Here is a 17213-nt window from a genome sequence, read left to right as displayed (position 1 = left end):
TGTAATCAGTAACATTCATTTGTTCATCAGAGTTACATCAACGTTTCTGTCACCTTTCATTTGAAGACAAAACGAATCTCTCTCATCTTACCTCTCGTACTCCATCTATCACGCTCTCATCCTCTGCTAATTCAGTCTACACTCCTTTCTCCTGTTGCTATGGAGACCTTGCTCTTGTTTGGTAAGGAGATGGTCAGAGTGACACGAGTTTGGTTGCTGTAAAGCTAAATGATCTGCAGAGATGTTCGGATAGGATGGGCTTGTTTGCGATAATCTGCTCTGGTTTGAAACCAGGAGTCATCAGGTGCAGTACATGAGGGCACGAGTACAGTAATGCACCTACATACATACCAAACCTGCTAATTAACCTATTATTTATTCAGTTAACTTAAAGAATGCTATCCACTAACTAGAGAGTTATTGAGTAACTAGTGAAACTAATAGGAAGGGTGTATAGTTACCTCGCATAAAAGTGAGGGAATGTAGGTCTGGATCAGATTGCGTGTTCTGAGAGTTGGACAGGAATGAACTCAATTCATGACCCCTTATTTCAAAGCATCTTTATTTTCCACCAAAATGTTTACAGTAGTGTTAGAGTATTAGAAATGTGAAGTCTATGCACAGTTTTGTCAGCTTCCTTCCCAGTGCATCCATTAGTGGAAAGTTCCATCATGTGACCATCACTGATCGGATATTATTTAAATAGTGAATCTGTGGTGCTGGTACAAGAGTATCAGGTTTAAACACTGTTAATTTATTAGAGACACTGTTCACCGTGTAGGACTACAGTTCAGTTTTTCCTATGCACAGATTGTTAATTATCCTCTGGCCCTTTATCAGTTATGTGTCCTGACCACATGATGTTAGTGGGGTATTTATGGGTTGGTGGATAGTTTCTCAGCCTTGCCATGATATTGTAGTTTAAAAATCTCACTAAGCAACTCTGGCTTGTGTTGGTCTTGCTCTATGATGTCTATTTTCACTCATGGAGTGATAAGTTGTGCATAGCAACAAATGGGGCAGTATTTATATTTGGATAGTCAGTATTTATACATCTAGTGCATTTACAGGATAGGTGTACCTGATAAAATTGCTAGAATGAATAGTTAATCAGTAAATGTTGTTTAATCTTATTTTGTATGTAATTTTTTTACATGAGCAGCATTCAAGGTCTTGTTTTCAGAAAATTTAGATCATTTTATCTCCCTGTTGCATAAAGTGTTCAGTAATAGAAAGACATTCTGCTAAACATTTTATAAAACATTTTTTTATTTTTTTTATTTAAATAATGCTCCCCCTCTCTCTCACCAACATGTAGTAGTAGTTAGTCATCAGGGTCAGGCTTTTTCAGTTGCTAGGAGATGCCTCTCTGTTGCCATGGCGTCAGTTGCTGGGCGGTGTGGTGTGGGAGAGGTGAATGGCTGGAGAAGAGCAGAGGAAAGAGGTGGAGACCGGAGTGGTGAGGAAGGGAGGATGTGTGGAGCATGGTATTGATTGGTTGTTTCATTGTGCATTCGTTCAGCTTTCTGTTGCAACTTACCTTCAATCTTAACAGGAGGTCACTCGTTCTGTTCTGTCTTTTCTCTTTCATTTTCATCTTACCTTGATTTTGTAATGGTGTGAGTGTGTCGTTGAGTATTAGATCAGCCTGACTGCTTGCTCAATGTTCTTAACCCAGCAGATGGATCTACAAGCTGTTCTTTTCTTTTTCTCCATCTCTCTCTCTCTCTCTCTCACTGAGCAGGTTGGCGATGCCATGCGTAGGATGCAGGAGCGGGGCAACATCGGCAAAATCATCCTCACCACTGAGCCAATGAAGGAGGAGCCCAAGAAGGAGGAGGCCAAGAAAGATGAGAAGGAGAAGAAGGAGGACAAGAAGAAGGAAGACAAGAAGAAGGAAGAGAAGAAGAAGGATGAGGCCAAGAAGGAGGAGAAGAAGGAAGACAAGAAGAAAGAGGAGCCCAAGAAGGAGGAGAAGAAAGCTGAGGAGAAGAAGGTGGAGGAGAAGAAGGAAGAGGCCAAGAAAGAGGAGAATTGAGAGTTGGGCAGAAGCTAGGCAGGAAATTGGTGGCTGTGAATTGTTTGTCTTGGGAGTATGGGATCATTTGAGTCTGTGTTGAGTGTGTGTGTGTGGTGTCGGGAAGTACAGCGTAGTTCAGCTCTCGGCTCAACCCCAGGCAATTACTCTAGCCTTAAATCATCATCTTTTACTGAAATCTGTAATTGTTTATCCAGCCTTCTATAAGTTGAGAACTCAAAAGCTGCTCACTAACACACACACACACGCAATGCACACACACAAACATATATACACACACACACACACACAGTGTAACAGGGATATACCACTTTGTCACTATTTTTCTCTTGTTATTTTTCCTGTGTTCATGCACTCCTGTACTCTGTGCTCTTACTAATCTTTAACTGCGTGCCTTTTGAGGTATGCTGGATCAGTATTACACTGCCAAATCCACTACTCGATCACTTTTCCGCTCCCCATCCTCTCCACTCCGACATACTACTAATCTCTCGAGCATTCGTCCTTTTACCATTTAATATTTTTTTGGCTTGAGTGCATTTGACCCGATGCTTTTTGTCATAGCTGCCTACCCACAAAGGGTTATGGGTAAATGCCAGGGTTGAGCAAGAGTCCTGTTGCCGTGACTAGTGTTCCATGTGTGTCCTGTCCCCTGATCCCAAACCCCTACTCGTCTCCACAATTACATCTATTCTCCCCTTAGTGATCCTTTTCTCCTTATTGGACCAGACTCTTTGACGGAGAAGTCAATCACTGAGCCCCACCCACATCATTTCCCAAGGCAATAAGGAGGAGTCAGTGTGGTTTCTGATTTGTTCAAAATTTCACGTACACCTATTAAAGCTTGACGAAATGATCTCCTAATTATGAGGCTGTGCTACAAAAATGCTATTTTAAGGCATACTTTAAATTTAAAAAAAAAAAAAAAGGCAAAAGAAATGTAAGAACGTGACCTTATAGGATATCATGATTTATATCCTGACACACTATGGTCTTCGCTGTAGTGGCCTGCTCATGTGTATAGTCACAATATCCATCACAGTGTACACAAATTAAATGATTCATCTGTCATGGAACATGCTGCCTAGGATCTTAAACTCTGCTGCAGAGCCGCACTAGTGAATCGTCTCCCTCTACAAACAGGCATGCAGACACATTCTCGAGTTATTGTGTTAAAGCGGACACGCTAAAACATTGAGTTCGAGATAAACCCTGAAAAGTGTGTTATTCCTGAGCCTCCTCCAGGATTCCACATTATCTGGAGCATTCCGCTCCGATCCTTATGACCGCTGGCCTGTTTCCAGAGTAATCATTGTTTTTCTGATTCTCTGCCTCTCCTTTCTTTCTCTCTCTCTCTCTTGCGTTTTTACCGTCAGTAGTTGGCATAGCAACAGGCATTTGGCCAGCAAGTTATGACATGGATTCCCCCCCCAATACCAATTACAATCACACCCACACTTGTTTACACACCTCTCCTACCCCCACCCCACATTTTTATTCAATTAAATATTGTTCAAAATCTCTTTATATGCTGATTTGACATCCATTCAGGCTACTGTGTCAGAAGGGCGTATCCTGGCACCCTTCCAACTCTGAAACCCGTCAATCAAGCCCACTGACTCCTCCCGGCGTAACTTTATGCAGCTGTAGTGCTCTACTGCCTCTCATGATGATGTAGATGCACTGCAGCGACTTTATTTCCGTTCCTCCGTCAGTGGGTCTGGTTTTTGTCTGCGTGTGAACTGAGTGTGTGTGTGTTGTGTACGGATGTGGTTGAGAGGTTGCATGGATGTATGTCTCTGTCCTCAGGTCAGTTGTCAGATTTAGATGAAATGTGTCTGTTTTTCTGTCTCTACCTCCCTTATACTATGAACTAGCACGTATGAGCTAGCTTCCTCGCCCCACCTCCTTGCGGTTTTATCTCTAACAAACATAACTTGTAATATCTCTCTCTCTCACTCTGTCTCTCTCACTCTGTCTCTCTATCTGTGTGGTGAATGGCTTGTATTTGGTTTGGTATTATTTGCACTCTGATTGTGGATCTTAATGCACTTACAGGGATGGCAGTCCCACTCTCAGCCCCACTGTTCCTCAGGAGTCCTCTCCAGTGCTTTTTTGATGATAGCATATAACTTAGCATACATTCTGTGCTCTCTTGCATCCATAACCACATATACATGTACTTATTTTATTCCATACACACATGATAGTCACAAATTGTTAGAAACAGAACTTCATCTCAACCAGTTTGGTCATTACTGAAAGCTTATCCATAGATCCGAGGAAGAGGTTATCCAGAAAGCACCGGGAAGGGCGTGGCACTGCCATCCTTGCCTAAAGAGTGACAGTGTTCTGACTGGAGACCGGCAACTGGATTCTGATGCGAGTTCAGTTTCGGGAACATTCTAGTTCATATTCGATTTATTTTTTTTGTGTGTGTGTATCTCTGGTTCTCTCCCTGTGTTCTTGTGAAAAGTGCTTCAGTTCTGAAGTACCACGTGACCCCGACTAACACTCCAGCGAAGGGTGTCTGTCCTCATTCTCTTACCTTTTTGTTATATTGTATTGTTTTTTTTGTTTTTTTTGTTGTTGTTGCTGTGTAGTCCTACTATTTGGTTTGAGTGGTTCTAAGTTGAAGGGGCTTCGCTGCACTTCCGTTCAAATGTGAGGAATGATGTTCTGTTGATCCTGATTAAGTGTGCCAAACTGTGCTTGAGGCTCTTGCCTTCACTCCAGCTATCCTTACTACACTGAACGACAAAAAAAAAAAAAGAAGGAACGGCAAGAATAATTGCTGGTCGCTTTTAAACCGACTGGCAGTTAAAAAAAAAACAAAAAAAAAAACAAAAAAATCTCAAACTGATGTCGTACCTGTCGTGTGTGGTTGATCGCATCGCTGAAATTTACTGGTGCTTAAGAACTCCTGGCTTTTTCGCTAATCCATGCAAACGCTGTTTAGGTCTCACTGTGCCGACCGTTAACAAACACCTGGAATACCTCCACTAAAAAATACAAATACACACACGCACGCTGCCCTCTCTGGCTCGCCCTCTCTGGCACACCAGCTCTGCTCGGAAGGGCTGATCTGTCAATCAGTTAATGCTAAATTGGTGTTTACAACTCAAAAGAAAGGTCAGACAGTGCAGAACTGGAGATCAGACTTAATATGGTGTTAAGATACAGCAGAAAATTAACTAAGTTGTCCAGTGTATTTTCTTTTCCCTCCCATACATACAACTGCACTGTTTGGACTGGATTCTAGTTGTAGAACCCAGTTTCCACCCTGGATCTTCCATCACATTCTCTAAGCAGGGTTGTTCTGGTTCTCAAAACCTCCATCTGGGTGACATCAGAGCTGTAGATTTCACCATTTCCTCTGTCGTGGTTTTGTCTGGCTGTACAGCAAAAAAAATCAGTTATTCTGCACTCCTCTTAGCTCAGTCCCAATAGTATTAACATCTGCTTTGTGACTGCATGCATTCCCTGGCATGAGGTTTGTACATTAGCACGCAGTTTGCATTTTAGTCCACGTCCCTTTTTTCAGTTCAGAGGCCCAAGATGAGTTTAGCTGCAGCTATGCATGTCTCTGGTGGATATGGAGCTAGCTGTGTGGATGTTGTCCAGAGCAGTTGAGGTTCCGTCAGAGCCACACTGCTTCCTTTTTCATTCCACAGCCGCAGTAACTTTCCCAGAACAGGAAACTCCCTTCAGGACTGCTTTCAGCTTTTCAGAGCAGTATTGTGTGACCTAAGCTGCTTGAGCTTATACTTTTTACCTTCCATTTTTCCTATTTAAACTACAAATTGACACTTAGATAAATGAATAATTAGCATTTTTAGATATGACTTAGATGTGCTGGTTGACAGGGTACTTGCCAAATGATAAATGTAGAATTTGGTCTTCTAAAGCGTCCGACTCTTTTCACCACCTTAGTTGTGGTGCCTATTATTACAGCGACTCATTTTTAAGAACCAAGATTTCTATATCGATGCGTTTTGTATATCAGGACCCCAATGATTGCCATGCCATGACTCGACAATGCAGTTGCTAAATAGCTTCAAACAATCGCTCTCTTCTTGAGCTGTATTTGTATTAATCACCCTTTCTTCCACACACGTCAGAGATGCGACAGGCTGTTTTCTTTGTTTTTCTCCAACTCCCTCCATCAGTGTGCTCTCCAATGTATTTGAGACCCTGTGAAGGGCCGCTGCTTCTGTGCTTGACTCTGGGTTGGATCATGTGTGACTCACACAAAAGTGGTCAAGAGGACCGTAGAGCTCGTTTAACGCTTGTGTGTGTGTGTGTGTGTGTGATGTTACCATTATGCCTTACATGTTTTCCAGGACTAATAAAAGAGCATAACAAAAAAGAGGTTGTGTGGTTATTCCTTATTTACGTATAGAAACACATTGTATTAATACGGTTGAATGCAAAACCTTGAACCCCCCACCCCCCCATTGCTTTGATTATGGGTGGAAATATTTACCTTTCTTTTACAGTACCGTTTCCTATTAAAATACTGGAAGTTGGTGTAAATATTACGGCAACTGTATCGGTCAGTAGTTATCTTTAGCATTCGTTCATCTTGCCATTCTAATTGCCCAGCTGTGGAGATGGTTATATTACGATCACTTTCTGGTTTTATGAAAATTGCTGTTAAAGGCAAGATTATTTGTATTACTACTTGAAATCATTTTGAATTTAAAACTCAAGTCAAATAAGCTTATACTTATGATTATATTTGACCTGTGACAAACTGGATACTAGTCTTCAGAGTCATGTAATTTTTTTAAAGAAGCGACACATGCACCTCATGGATGTACAGTATGGAACCCTGGTGGTCCCGAGGACCTCACTTTGAGAACCCGTGGGTCTAAGTAATTTATTTGAATGTACCTCATTAATGTGTCTAATAACTTGAAACAGTTAATACATGTCTAATACAGAGTCCAAACGTTCAAGTAGTCAAGTATCAATGGAATCAGAAAAACAGTAATCACAAGCCTTATCACAAGTAATCACAAGCCTAAAACAGTAATCACAGAAATAATGATCTTTTCATAGCGATAGACAAGGGTATAAGTGTTTAGGGACACCATTACTACTGTGAAATACTTGGAAGAACCATCGGTACATGAGGAGACTTACAGGAAGGCAAGTGGAATAAAAATTCACAAATATTTTGATTCCTTTACTGTTAATATCATAAAATACTTTACGTTTACCTTACATTTTGTTACTTGATACTTTTTGGGTTTTGTACTTAATGTATAGGTATGGAACCTTTTGCACTCAACTCTGTGTATTTACACACTGTATTCTACATTGTCTTAAACCATTATTTGATTCCTCTTTTGTTCATAACTAATAGTTTCATATAATTATATACAAAGCACTATTAGCTTTTCTTTACATTAACATTTAGGTAATCAGACCTAACTGCATAAACAGATTTAGTGGATAAAGTCTGAAAGATGTACAAATTTCTTAGTTTATAAGTACAAAATTTAACACTCATTATGATTTGAAAGTCATTAGAAGCTATTTAAAAAAAAAAAAAAAAATTAAGATACAAAAACAATACAAAAAATGTCAAATAAAATTAGATCATACAAAAGATCTCATGCATGTGAAATGAGAGAGAAATATATATATTTGTTAATAAATACTTGCCATGATGCACAATTGGAAATCATCAATAATTGCAAATAAATAATATTTGTAACATTTAATAGACATGGTCAATGTATTTCAGTGGAAATGTATTAAGTAAACAAGCAAAAAAACATTTTCACTTGCATCATTTGCATAAAAGTGTTTAAGTATCTGCAGTTCAGGATCTGAGGAAACACAATATTGTCTACTTTCCCCCATTCCTCATATCTGATTTTATGGCCTTCTATAATCATGCCATATTCCACAGCATTTTCCACATTTTAATGCTTTTTTAAATATTAGTTATGACTTCTCTCATGCCTGCTGCTCATATGCCATCTTCTATGTCTACTCTTATGTTCGCTCTTCATATGCCCACCTCCTACAACTTGCCTATGCTTGATCATATTACTCCCATGACTTTCATGATGACTCACTTCATGACCGCTTTGCACATGCAAGGTCTTTCTGGAGCTGCTTCTGTGTCTACTCCCATGTCCACTACCATGCCTGCTTCTTTTGTGTTTCCTGCTTCCATGCCTATGCGATGTGTGCCTGTTCCCATGCTGTATATCCATGTGAGAACATTTATGCTCCTGTCTATCTGTACTTGTTGGCGCGACTGAAACCGCATCATGATCTCTATGGCTTTCAGCAAAGCAGAGAGAACAGATCAACTGCCGGTCGGTTCGACAATAGATCTCCAGTGGGATGTTGTGACAGAGACAGATATCCATTCGAGGCTCTCTGTTAATGACGACTACAATGTATTTCTCTCCAATGTTTGCTTTGTCCTGCCGAACTGTATGCCCCTCGCAGTATGATTGGACACACGCCGGGCAGAATTTGACAGCTTGACTTTTTCGTCCAGTGCAGATGTCACATTCCGTGTTTGCAGGTACAGGGTTGCGAGGTGAGGTGTCCTGCAGTCTTACATTTTTAAATTGCTCTACCACTTCAGCAAACATGATGTTCTTGTTAAGAGCAGGCCTCGGTGTGAACGTCTCTCTGCACTCAGGACAGCCGTAGGACTCAGAGTGCTTGTCTTCATTCCAGTAATCCTCAATGCAAGCCATGCAGTAGTTATGTCCACACGGAATTGTTACTGGATTCTCAAGTGGGTCCAAACAGATAGGACAGCTGAAAGGGTCCTGGTCCTTGAGAGCTACCTCTGCCATTTCACATTTATTATCATTAAATGTGCTCTTAATGTTATATTATATATGTCAGTACAAGTCTCTGTCGAAGAGCAAAATAAGGAAGCCTTCTGGTTATATTTTGTGTGATGGGATTGGTTGGACAGTATGTGGCTAGGTATGCAGAAAACAAATAAGGAGGTGTGGTATATAGAACAGGTGGTGCTACCTGTTTTACAGGTCTTTTGAAACATCGGGAAGGTACATAAATGCAAAGCACAAAAAAAAAGGTAACCACATAAGAGTTTTACTGTGGAATTGGGTGACGTGAAAGCTGACACTAAAATGGAAATACCATTCCGACACTGTTATGTTCCAGCAATGCTTTAAGCTACGCCCAAAAAGATGAGTGCTTTAACAGAAGGAAATAAACTTCATATCTGTGCTATGATGAGAAAAAGAAGAAAGACACTTGAAGCACTGTGGATATAAAATAAATTGATGACCAAAACAGTTTGACTGGGGAAATAAGTGAGAAGAATAAGAAAATGCTATGCTTTTAAAAGTTGTGTGAGTGTTTGTAAATCACTAAATGATTTCCTTTTTTTTTTTTTTAAACAAAGCAAAATTTATTGACAGTAGTGTGATTATGGTGTTGAGATTCAAAACTATCTTTCTGTATGTCAAAAAACCTGGTTTACTGCAGAATATGATTGGACCACTCTTAAAATAACCAGGATAACTACAGTTCTCTGTTCTTATGTGTGTAGCAGGGAAAAAAGTTCTTTAAAAAAAATTCAGTTATACAAAGGATTTGAATATTTATAAATTTTGCTTTAATTCATACACTATATGCAATGCTGTAAATAATACTATAAAATACTTTGATCAGTAAACACTTAAGGCTATGAGAAATAATGAACCAAATATTACAAGCAAAATCTTCAAGAATTTAAATGTCACAGGTGCTACACAATTAAGTATTTTCTCTTCATACAACACTATGTATTAGTGATTGATTTGACTACATTCTGAAATAAATAAAAAAAATAGGACTGGGGTTGCTTTTGAAGTCAAAATATCCAAATATCACTTCATTTACATTTCAGCACCCTCAATCCCACAAGTCCTCAATGCCTCAGACAAGTCTTTAAGATATGTGGAGTCTGGAAATCCATTCCTGTAGATACACACAAACAAACTCTTTTACTTAAACAATTTAATAAATTACAATTTATATATCTATTATATTGTCATTTTCCCCAGCTCAATCTGATGTACCTGTTTGGTTTTCCTTGCGTCAATAAACCTGAATGCAATCTTTACAAACAAGATTACTACCACATTTCCCTTTTTTCATACTTTTTTAATTATTCGTTGTTTGTTATTTTTGTGTTAATTTGCGTAATGAAACTCACCCACTCTTCCCTCCTGTGATCTTGGTCTTATGCGGGATTCTGCTCCAGGTTATTTGTGCTCTTACAGTATTGTTACTTGGGCAGACAGTAAAGGTAAAACCTTGCTTAAATGCTTTCTCCAGGCATTGCAGTAAGCCTTGCCCCTTTAAACTGAGTGGTAAATAGGCCTCAAATAGACCTCCTTGGAATGGTAACCCAGGGTTAGGGTGTTCTTCCTATGCAAGGCAAAAAGCAGATATGAGTATAATAAAAAGACATTTAAAATATAATAAAATAATATAGGAAGGAAGCACTCATACTCCTTGGATGCCATCAGGTATGGAGTAGGTAATCTTGGCTGTTCTGAATTGCTCGTAGCCTGGCAGGCTCACTGACAACTCCATACACCTCATGGTGCCCTGAATGCCTTGTTCCTGTTTTTGTCTTGTGCCAGCTTCTATTCCTTTGAGCTCTTTTGTATTCTGCTCATCTTTGAGTGGATGAACTTGCATTTCCTTTGATGGCTTATTGGCTGCATTCACTTTAGAGCATACCATACACTGAGTATGGAGTTGTCTACAGTTGGAGCATAGAAAAATACCACAGCTTGTTTCTGTACCATTCTCTCCACACACACAGGATTCCAACTGTTTACTGATTGGGAAGTTGGTCTGTTTCAAAGTCAGTGTAGTTGCTTTTTGTCTTTTCTGTGTTGTGAGTGACGAAGGCTTCTGCCATTCATCCCTCGGTCCCAACAACACTCTACTTGCCTCAGAAGATTTGCTGGGTAATGAGCCAGTCTTGCTTATTTCCAAATCTGAAGCCTTCTTAAGCATCTCTTTGGCAACTGGCTTTGGTGATTGCATATAAGATGCGTTCCTGGACTCTCCTTTACTGTATCCTTTAAGTCTGCCTTTTGCAGGACTCTCACTATTAGCTTTGTTCTGATTTGGTCTAGTCTGATTATCGCTTTTAATTGGCATCTGTTTAGCTGATGCATTGGCATGACTTTGATCTATACCTCCCTGATGGGTGAAGGTATTACCCAAAGATTCAGAATTAGAAAATCCATTAGGAAACAGTTCTTTTAACATTTCGTTGGCTTGAGAACACAATGATTTGGGCCCCATCAGGAAAACAGTATCCTTTACATGCTGCAGTACAATTTTGCTGAAGTGTGAGCATATGTTCGAGCAGCATTCCTTGAACATATCACTGCCTTCAGTCACACCAAGATCTGCCAGTTGAAGGTTCTGAACACAAAAGTCTGAACTGATCACGTCAACTAGCTTCTGAAGCTCATGCTGACATTCTTCAACCTTGGATGAAGCTGATCCCTGTAAAATAACCATGGTCTTATACTTGTCTACGTGATCCTCGGACACTTGTAGATCAGAGATTAGAACATTTAGATCGGCGTGATATGTCTCCTTTATATAACGCCACATCAATGTAGATACAGTGACTGCCCTTGATATAGTGCTGCTTGGAAGTGCTTCTGCAGACATCCTACTATTTAGACTACCTGATCTTGCTCTTCTAAAGGAATGTGTGGCAAGACATGATTTCTCATTGATCCCAGTTTTTTGTGTCTCCTGTTTTTGTAATGGCCGGCCTGAAAAACTATTTGCCCTTCTTAAGGAAGAAGTAGAGGTGGTTGTAGATTCTTCTGTAGATCCTGTAGTCTTGCTCAGTTTGTCAAGCTCTGTAAGGGCATCCACAGGTGTACTGAGTGGAGCTTTGAATGCAGGTGTCACTCTGGAGGTACAACTTGTTCTACTAACTTTGTTTGAGACCTGACCACTGTTTTTCAATGTGTATGTAAAGGACAGTGGTTCTATCTTCTGAAACAAGATATCATCTTCTACATTATTTACACCAGTGGCTTTGAAAGCACTAACCTGAGAAGCTGTGGCCTGGTCACTATTGACTGTACCTGCTGTACCAAGAAAGGAATTTGTGGATAGGATTGGTCCAGAATTTGATGCCACTGTTGACGTGTTAAAGCCTTTGGTTGAATCTTGACGCTCTCTAGTTCTCCCTCTTTCTACAGGGCCAAACCCCAGTAAGCCCATGTCAGAGTTCTTAAATCGAGCAGCCAGTTTGTATTCCTCCCCAGTCCTTACTCTTTTCTCAGCATCAGAGATTCTCATTTTAGGGGTCATTGTACTGGATTCACTACTTGCTCCAGCTATCTGCATTGTCTCTGATTCAGAAATTGGGGAGTAAGAGTAAGACTGAGATAATGGAAGTGAGATTTCTTGCTTTGCTTTCAAGTTCTCATCAGGTGAACCAAACAGGAGGATCTGTTTTGCCTGAGAAACTTCACTGCTCTCACCTACAATATAAACATGGGTCTGATCAGAGCTGAGCAGCACTTTGGGCAGTAATGACTCCAAGTCCTTAAATGCTTCAGTTTGTCCTCCACACAGGTTAAGGGCACTTACAGGAATCTGAGCTCTTCTCAAATTACCCTCTACCTGCTGGTAAAGCTGACTCAGCTCCTTGCGGGCATAGTACATATGTTTTTCTGCTTCTGACCCAATCTCAACTTTTGCATTGGATTGCAAGTACAGTGTGGTGACTCCTGCAGACGTGACATCAACCACATGCACGCCATGGTTTTGCAATATACTCTGGTACTCCTCACTTCTGCTGCATAGATATGCAAATACATCTGCCTCCATGATTAGAGACAGAGCCTCCACATCTACTGCATCTACTGCATCTACCCAGTCTTTTATCTTCTCATCAGAGCGTGTTTGTGCCTTTGATAGTTTTAAACTGTTCTCTTTTGGCCTTGGATACCTGGATTCCTGATGTAAAGAAACAGCTCCACCAAAGTGAAGTCCATTCGATTGGTCTGGAGGGTTGTCTTTTCCTTTATGATGTGAATGGACTTTATCACTTTCACGTGCAAAGAACAAATTTTCTTCACTTGGATGTTCAAAGTCTTCAAGGAGTTCTATCAAGTGAGATACAACATCATTAACCTCTGAGTAGGGTCCCTTTAAGGTGCAGTGCCTCTGAGGTTTACTGTAATGGACACCAAGGCCTGGAAATTTTTCAGTGAGGGTTCTTATAGTTTCTTCACCCAGTAGCAAGTGGTTGCAGTCTATGGTCACAGACATATCAAGGATTACCTAGAGAGAGATGTGTAAGAATAAAGAAATGTACAGGACTGCATTTTATATTACAAGGCTTAAGAAGAATCAACTATGGCATGAATATTTATGCTTATTTGTCCGCCTTGCGTACCTTGTTCAGGTGCAGTGATTCCTGCCATGGAAACCTCAGAGAAAGTTCATACATCCTGCCATCCACCTCTAAAACATGTGGTTTATGACTCCACACACTGTGAGCAACTGTAGGAAGTCAGAAAAGGACATATTAAAAGGACATATTCTTTTTTTGACAGTCATGTAGGCATGAGTCAGAGTTTCACCCAATCAAGTTAATGTGAATAAAGATGAATCAAACCTTAAGACTCAACTCTGATTTTAAGATGTTATCAGAGGTTCTGAAACGTTGAATTCTTGAATCATATTGTATGGTACTCCTCACAAACTTTGTACTTAAAAAAAAAAAATTATCATCACTGCTTTTGTAACATTACAAATTTTGATACATTCTGTCTCAGCGCTTGATTCTGAGACTCTCACAATTCAAATAAGCAATTGTGCAATTTGTCAACTGTGAAATTATGTCAAAGGTTTGGAGACACTTGACTGAAATGTTTCTCATGATCTTAAAAACCTTTTGATCTGACGGTGTAGGATTAAATGTTTGAAATAGGTGTTGTAGACAAAAATATAATTATGCCAACAGATTCATTTCTTTCATTAGAAAACTACAATTTTATTTACAAAAAAATATATATTTCTTTTGGAGTAAAATATTCTGAAAAGCGGCCAATAAGTGTCCAGCGTAGGTGGGAACTCCTTTAATACTGTTTTAAAAGCATCTCAGGGGGATTACTCAAGAAATCGTTTGAGAAAATTCCAAGAATACATTTCTGGAAATCCTAGGCAAAAAGGATGTCTACTTTGAAGATGCTAAAATACTAAATTATTTTGATTTATTTGGGTTGTTTATCACAACATAATTCCCATAATTCCATTTGTGTTATTCCAGTGTTTTGATGACTATCATTATTATTGTAAAATGTGTGTGTTTTACAGGGGGAGATGAGCGTGTCTAAACTTTTGACTGGTACTGTACATAATGTATGCACGTGCCCATTGTTGTGATGTTGCTGTGGGCAAATAAGAATTTCACTGCATGTTGTACTTGTGCATGTCAATAAATGAACCTTTTAATTTCTATAGTAACTTGCACAAGGACTTGTAAGGTGGATACTTAACAAAACCAATTGTTGATATGGTGATGTTTTCTGTGGTGAGGAAGTCTCTAATGTCAGTCAGTTGGACACTAGAGAGGTGAGACTGTTCCTTTCATTTTTCCAACAAGGGAAGAGAGGCTGGATCTTAACTGTTATAACACAAGTGAAAACAGAAGCGAACTTGTTTTCACAGAGGTTCCACAACATTCCGTCCCTGCAGGATTTTGCGATTTTGCAATAGCAGAAATGAATGCTAAAACAAGCAATCTCCACAACATTCTGAGGAGCTTGCAATTTTTCAAAATTACCGCAGATTTCCCACAGATTTGGGCCAAGATGCATCATGTGATTCATCAGAATACGTGTTCAGCCAGAGCCCTCTTCGATTTACGCATGCTGAACATGAGTACCGCAATGACGTCACATTTACCAACAAACATCACTGCGATAAATCGTGCAAAACAATGTCGTTCAACTGTATTTTCAATACAAGTACTATTTTGCAAAAAAAGCTAGTTGCAAGATGCACTGCAAATTTTGAAGAACAAACAAACAAAAAAAAACCCAACAGCAAAATCACGTATTTTGGCCACAACAATCACAAAAAAACAAAACTATATCCTGTACAGACTGAACATTAAACAGATAAATAGTACAGTAAGTAATTCAGGTAATCTTTAGCCAATTGATGTGGTATAAGAGGAATAAAACACTTCTAGGCATGCTTTTCTTGGAAAATACTTCAAGATGGTAACATACTAGCCTGTCACAACCCTCCTGGATTACATGTCTGGGTCAGCGGTAGTATTTTAAATATGCAGTGGATAATGATTTCATTTATTATTATTATTATTATTATTATTATTATTATTATTATACATATCAAGAGCATCTGTAGCTTGTGCTGGGAGGTGATCAAATTTATTGTATGGTCCGTTACTTTATATCATTAAATGGTTTTAATCATCTAATCATTTTCATTTATCATCACTCGCATCCACTCTTTAGAAGGAAAGAGGACGAGACCTCTGCTATCTTCAAAGGTGATGATGGCACACGGATCTGGTGCTTTAATAGTGAGTGATGATATCTCTCCTCCTCCGTTCCGCTCGCGCAGAAAATGGATCAGAAGTTTATCTTCCAGTCGCTCGTGCTCAATATCGGCAGGAAGCCCGCGAACAAGTACCGTGTGTCCCATTTCCGCCATCTTCTGGACAACTGAGATGTGGAAAATAAAGGCGGAAACATGTGGTTTTTATTTGTATTTTTACATAGCATTGTTTATTTTTATTTTTTTTAAATAAATATTGTAAGCACGGATATTACTGAACTAACTGAACTAGAACACGGTATATTTTCCTTAAACATCAGGAAGGCATTTCAAAAAATAGTCAGATATGCGCCAGAGTTGCAACAGGAAGTTTGGCATTCAGTTATACCTTCGTGTCAAGATGAGCTAGATTAGATTATTAACCGGTTCCTGATGTAAATACGGGTCGAACGGATGTCCTCGGTTTCTTTGTCGTACCACTGTGCCGCATTGTTTGCATTTTATTTGTCCCAAACCAATTCAAACATTGCACTCTCTCTCTCTCTCTCTCTCTCTCTCTCTCTCTCTCTCTCTCTCTCTCTCTCTCTCTCTCTGTGTGTGTGTGTGTGTGTGTGTGTGTGTGTGTGTGTGTGTGTGTGTGTGTGATGAAAAGAAAAGTGAAACCTGTTAAAGAGTGTCTGAGTATTATGTCGATTTAAAGAAATAGTCCCTACAACAGTACTGGGCGATAAATACCCGGATGGTGTACTGCTTCCGGTGAGATTTTGCAGCCGATGGACTCTACGCGGGTCAAAAATCCGATAATGCAACGGGACTGGTGGGGACGAGTTCAGAAAAGAAAGAAAGAAAGAAAAGAAAATGGCGGAAGACAGTGTTGGCTCTTTTTAAGATTTAAATCTTGGTTAAACAGGACTTTTTTTCTTTTTTTTTTAAACAATACCCGAATAAATTGTTAACTTGATGAAGTTTTAAACAAGGAAACAGTTGTCACAGCGTTTTAAACCTTTTTTGTGAGCTCCATCATCTTCCACTAACGAAGTTACCTCAGCCTGTTAACATTAACCCCACACACATTACATTATTCATTCAGTATCTTTCCTGATGTGCATTTTGCTGAGGAAGCCCTAAGCAGCCAATCCATCTCAGGGCACAATCACATACACACTCACACACCCATTCATACACTACAGACATGTCAATCAGGCTACCATGCATGTCTTTGGACTGGGGGAGGAAACCGGAGTACCCGGAGGAAACCCCCGCAGCACAGGGAGAACATGCACACACAGGGCCACAGTGGGAATCAAACCCCCAACCCTGGAGGTGTGAGGCGAACGTGCTAACCACTGTGCCCCATCTAAGCAGCCATGCATTATAAATTTTTCTCTGTGTTCTCGACATAACAAAAAGTTGTTTTCTCGTGATCTCGACTTAATTTTTTTGTGTACTCGACATCTATCATCCTGAAGTCAATGGGGTTTTTAGAATGGGGTTTTTTTTTTTGGTTAAATGCCTGAAATAAGGTCTGTGGTTAACACAAGCTCAAGATATGTTCATGTTCTATACTACGACATAAAAGACATCAGTAATACAT

At 39.6% G+C, this 17213-nt stretch overlaps 2 protein-coding genes across 5 annotated transcripts in view; one reads left to right on the top strand and one right to left on the bottom strand.

The window, feature by feature from the left end:
* Positions 1 to 6409, top strand: part of vat1 (vesicle amine transport 1) — a 36932-nt gene extending 30523 nt beyond the window's left edge. Inside the window, exon 6 of the mRNA XM_017494492.3 lies at positions 1745 to 6409. Coding sequence (XP_017349981.1) covers positions 1745 to 2038 — 294 coding nt within the window. The 3' untranslated portion in view covers positions 2039 to 6409. The remainder of the gene's footprint in view (positions 1 to 1744) is intronic.
* Positions 6410 to 8909: 2500 nt separating this feature from the next.
* si:busm1-163l24.3 (uncharacterized) lies at positions 8910 to 16495 on the bottom strand. Of its 4 annotated transcripts, none has more exons than XM_017489069.3 (6): positions 16355 to 16495; positions 15595 to 15786; positions 13485 to 13591; positions 10547 to 13369; positions 10248 to 10462; positions 8910 to 10009 (listed from the first exon to the last, which is right to left on the bottom strand). In XM_017489069.3, exons 2-6 carry the CDS (start codon positions 15773 to 15775, stop codon positions 9928 to 9930), a joined length of 3408 nt encoding a protein of 1135 aa, XP_017344558.1. In that variant the 5' UTR covers positions 15776 to 15786; positions 16355 to 16495; the 3' UTR covers positions 8910 to 9927. The 4 variants fall into 4 exon arrangements, with proteins under 4 accessions (XP_017344558.1, XP_017344551.1, XP_017344568.1 ...); XM_017489062.3 differs by lacking the exon at positions 16355 to 16495 and adding an exon at positions 16008 to 16342; XM_017489079.3 differs by lacking the exon at positions 16355 to 16495 and having other exon boundaries at positions 13707 to 15729.
* Between the last annotated feature and the right edge of the window lie 718 nt (positions 16496 to 17213).

This window comes from Ictalurus punctatus, chromosome 2 (assembly GCF_001660625.3).
Source record: "Ictalurus punctatus breed USDA103 chromosome 2, Coco_2.0, whole genome shotgun sequence".
NCBI lineage: Eukaryota > Metazoa > Chordata > Actinopteri > Siluriformes > Ictaluridae > Ictalurus > Ictalurus punctatus.
The sequence above is the reverse complement of the archived record's forward strand: the minus strand, read 5'-3'. Positions and strand labels throughout refer to the sequence as shown.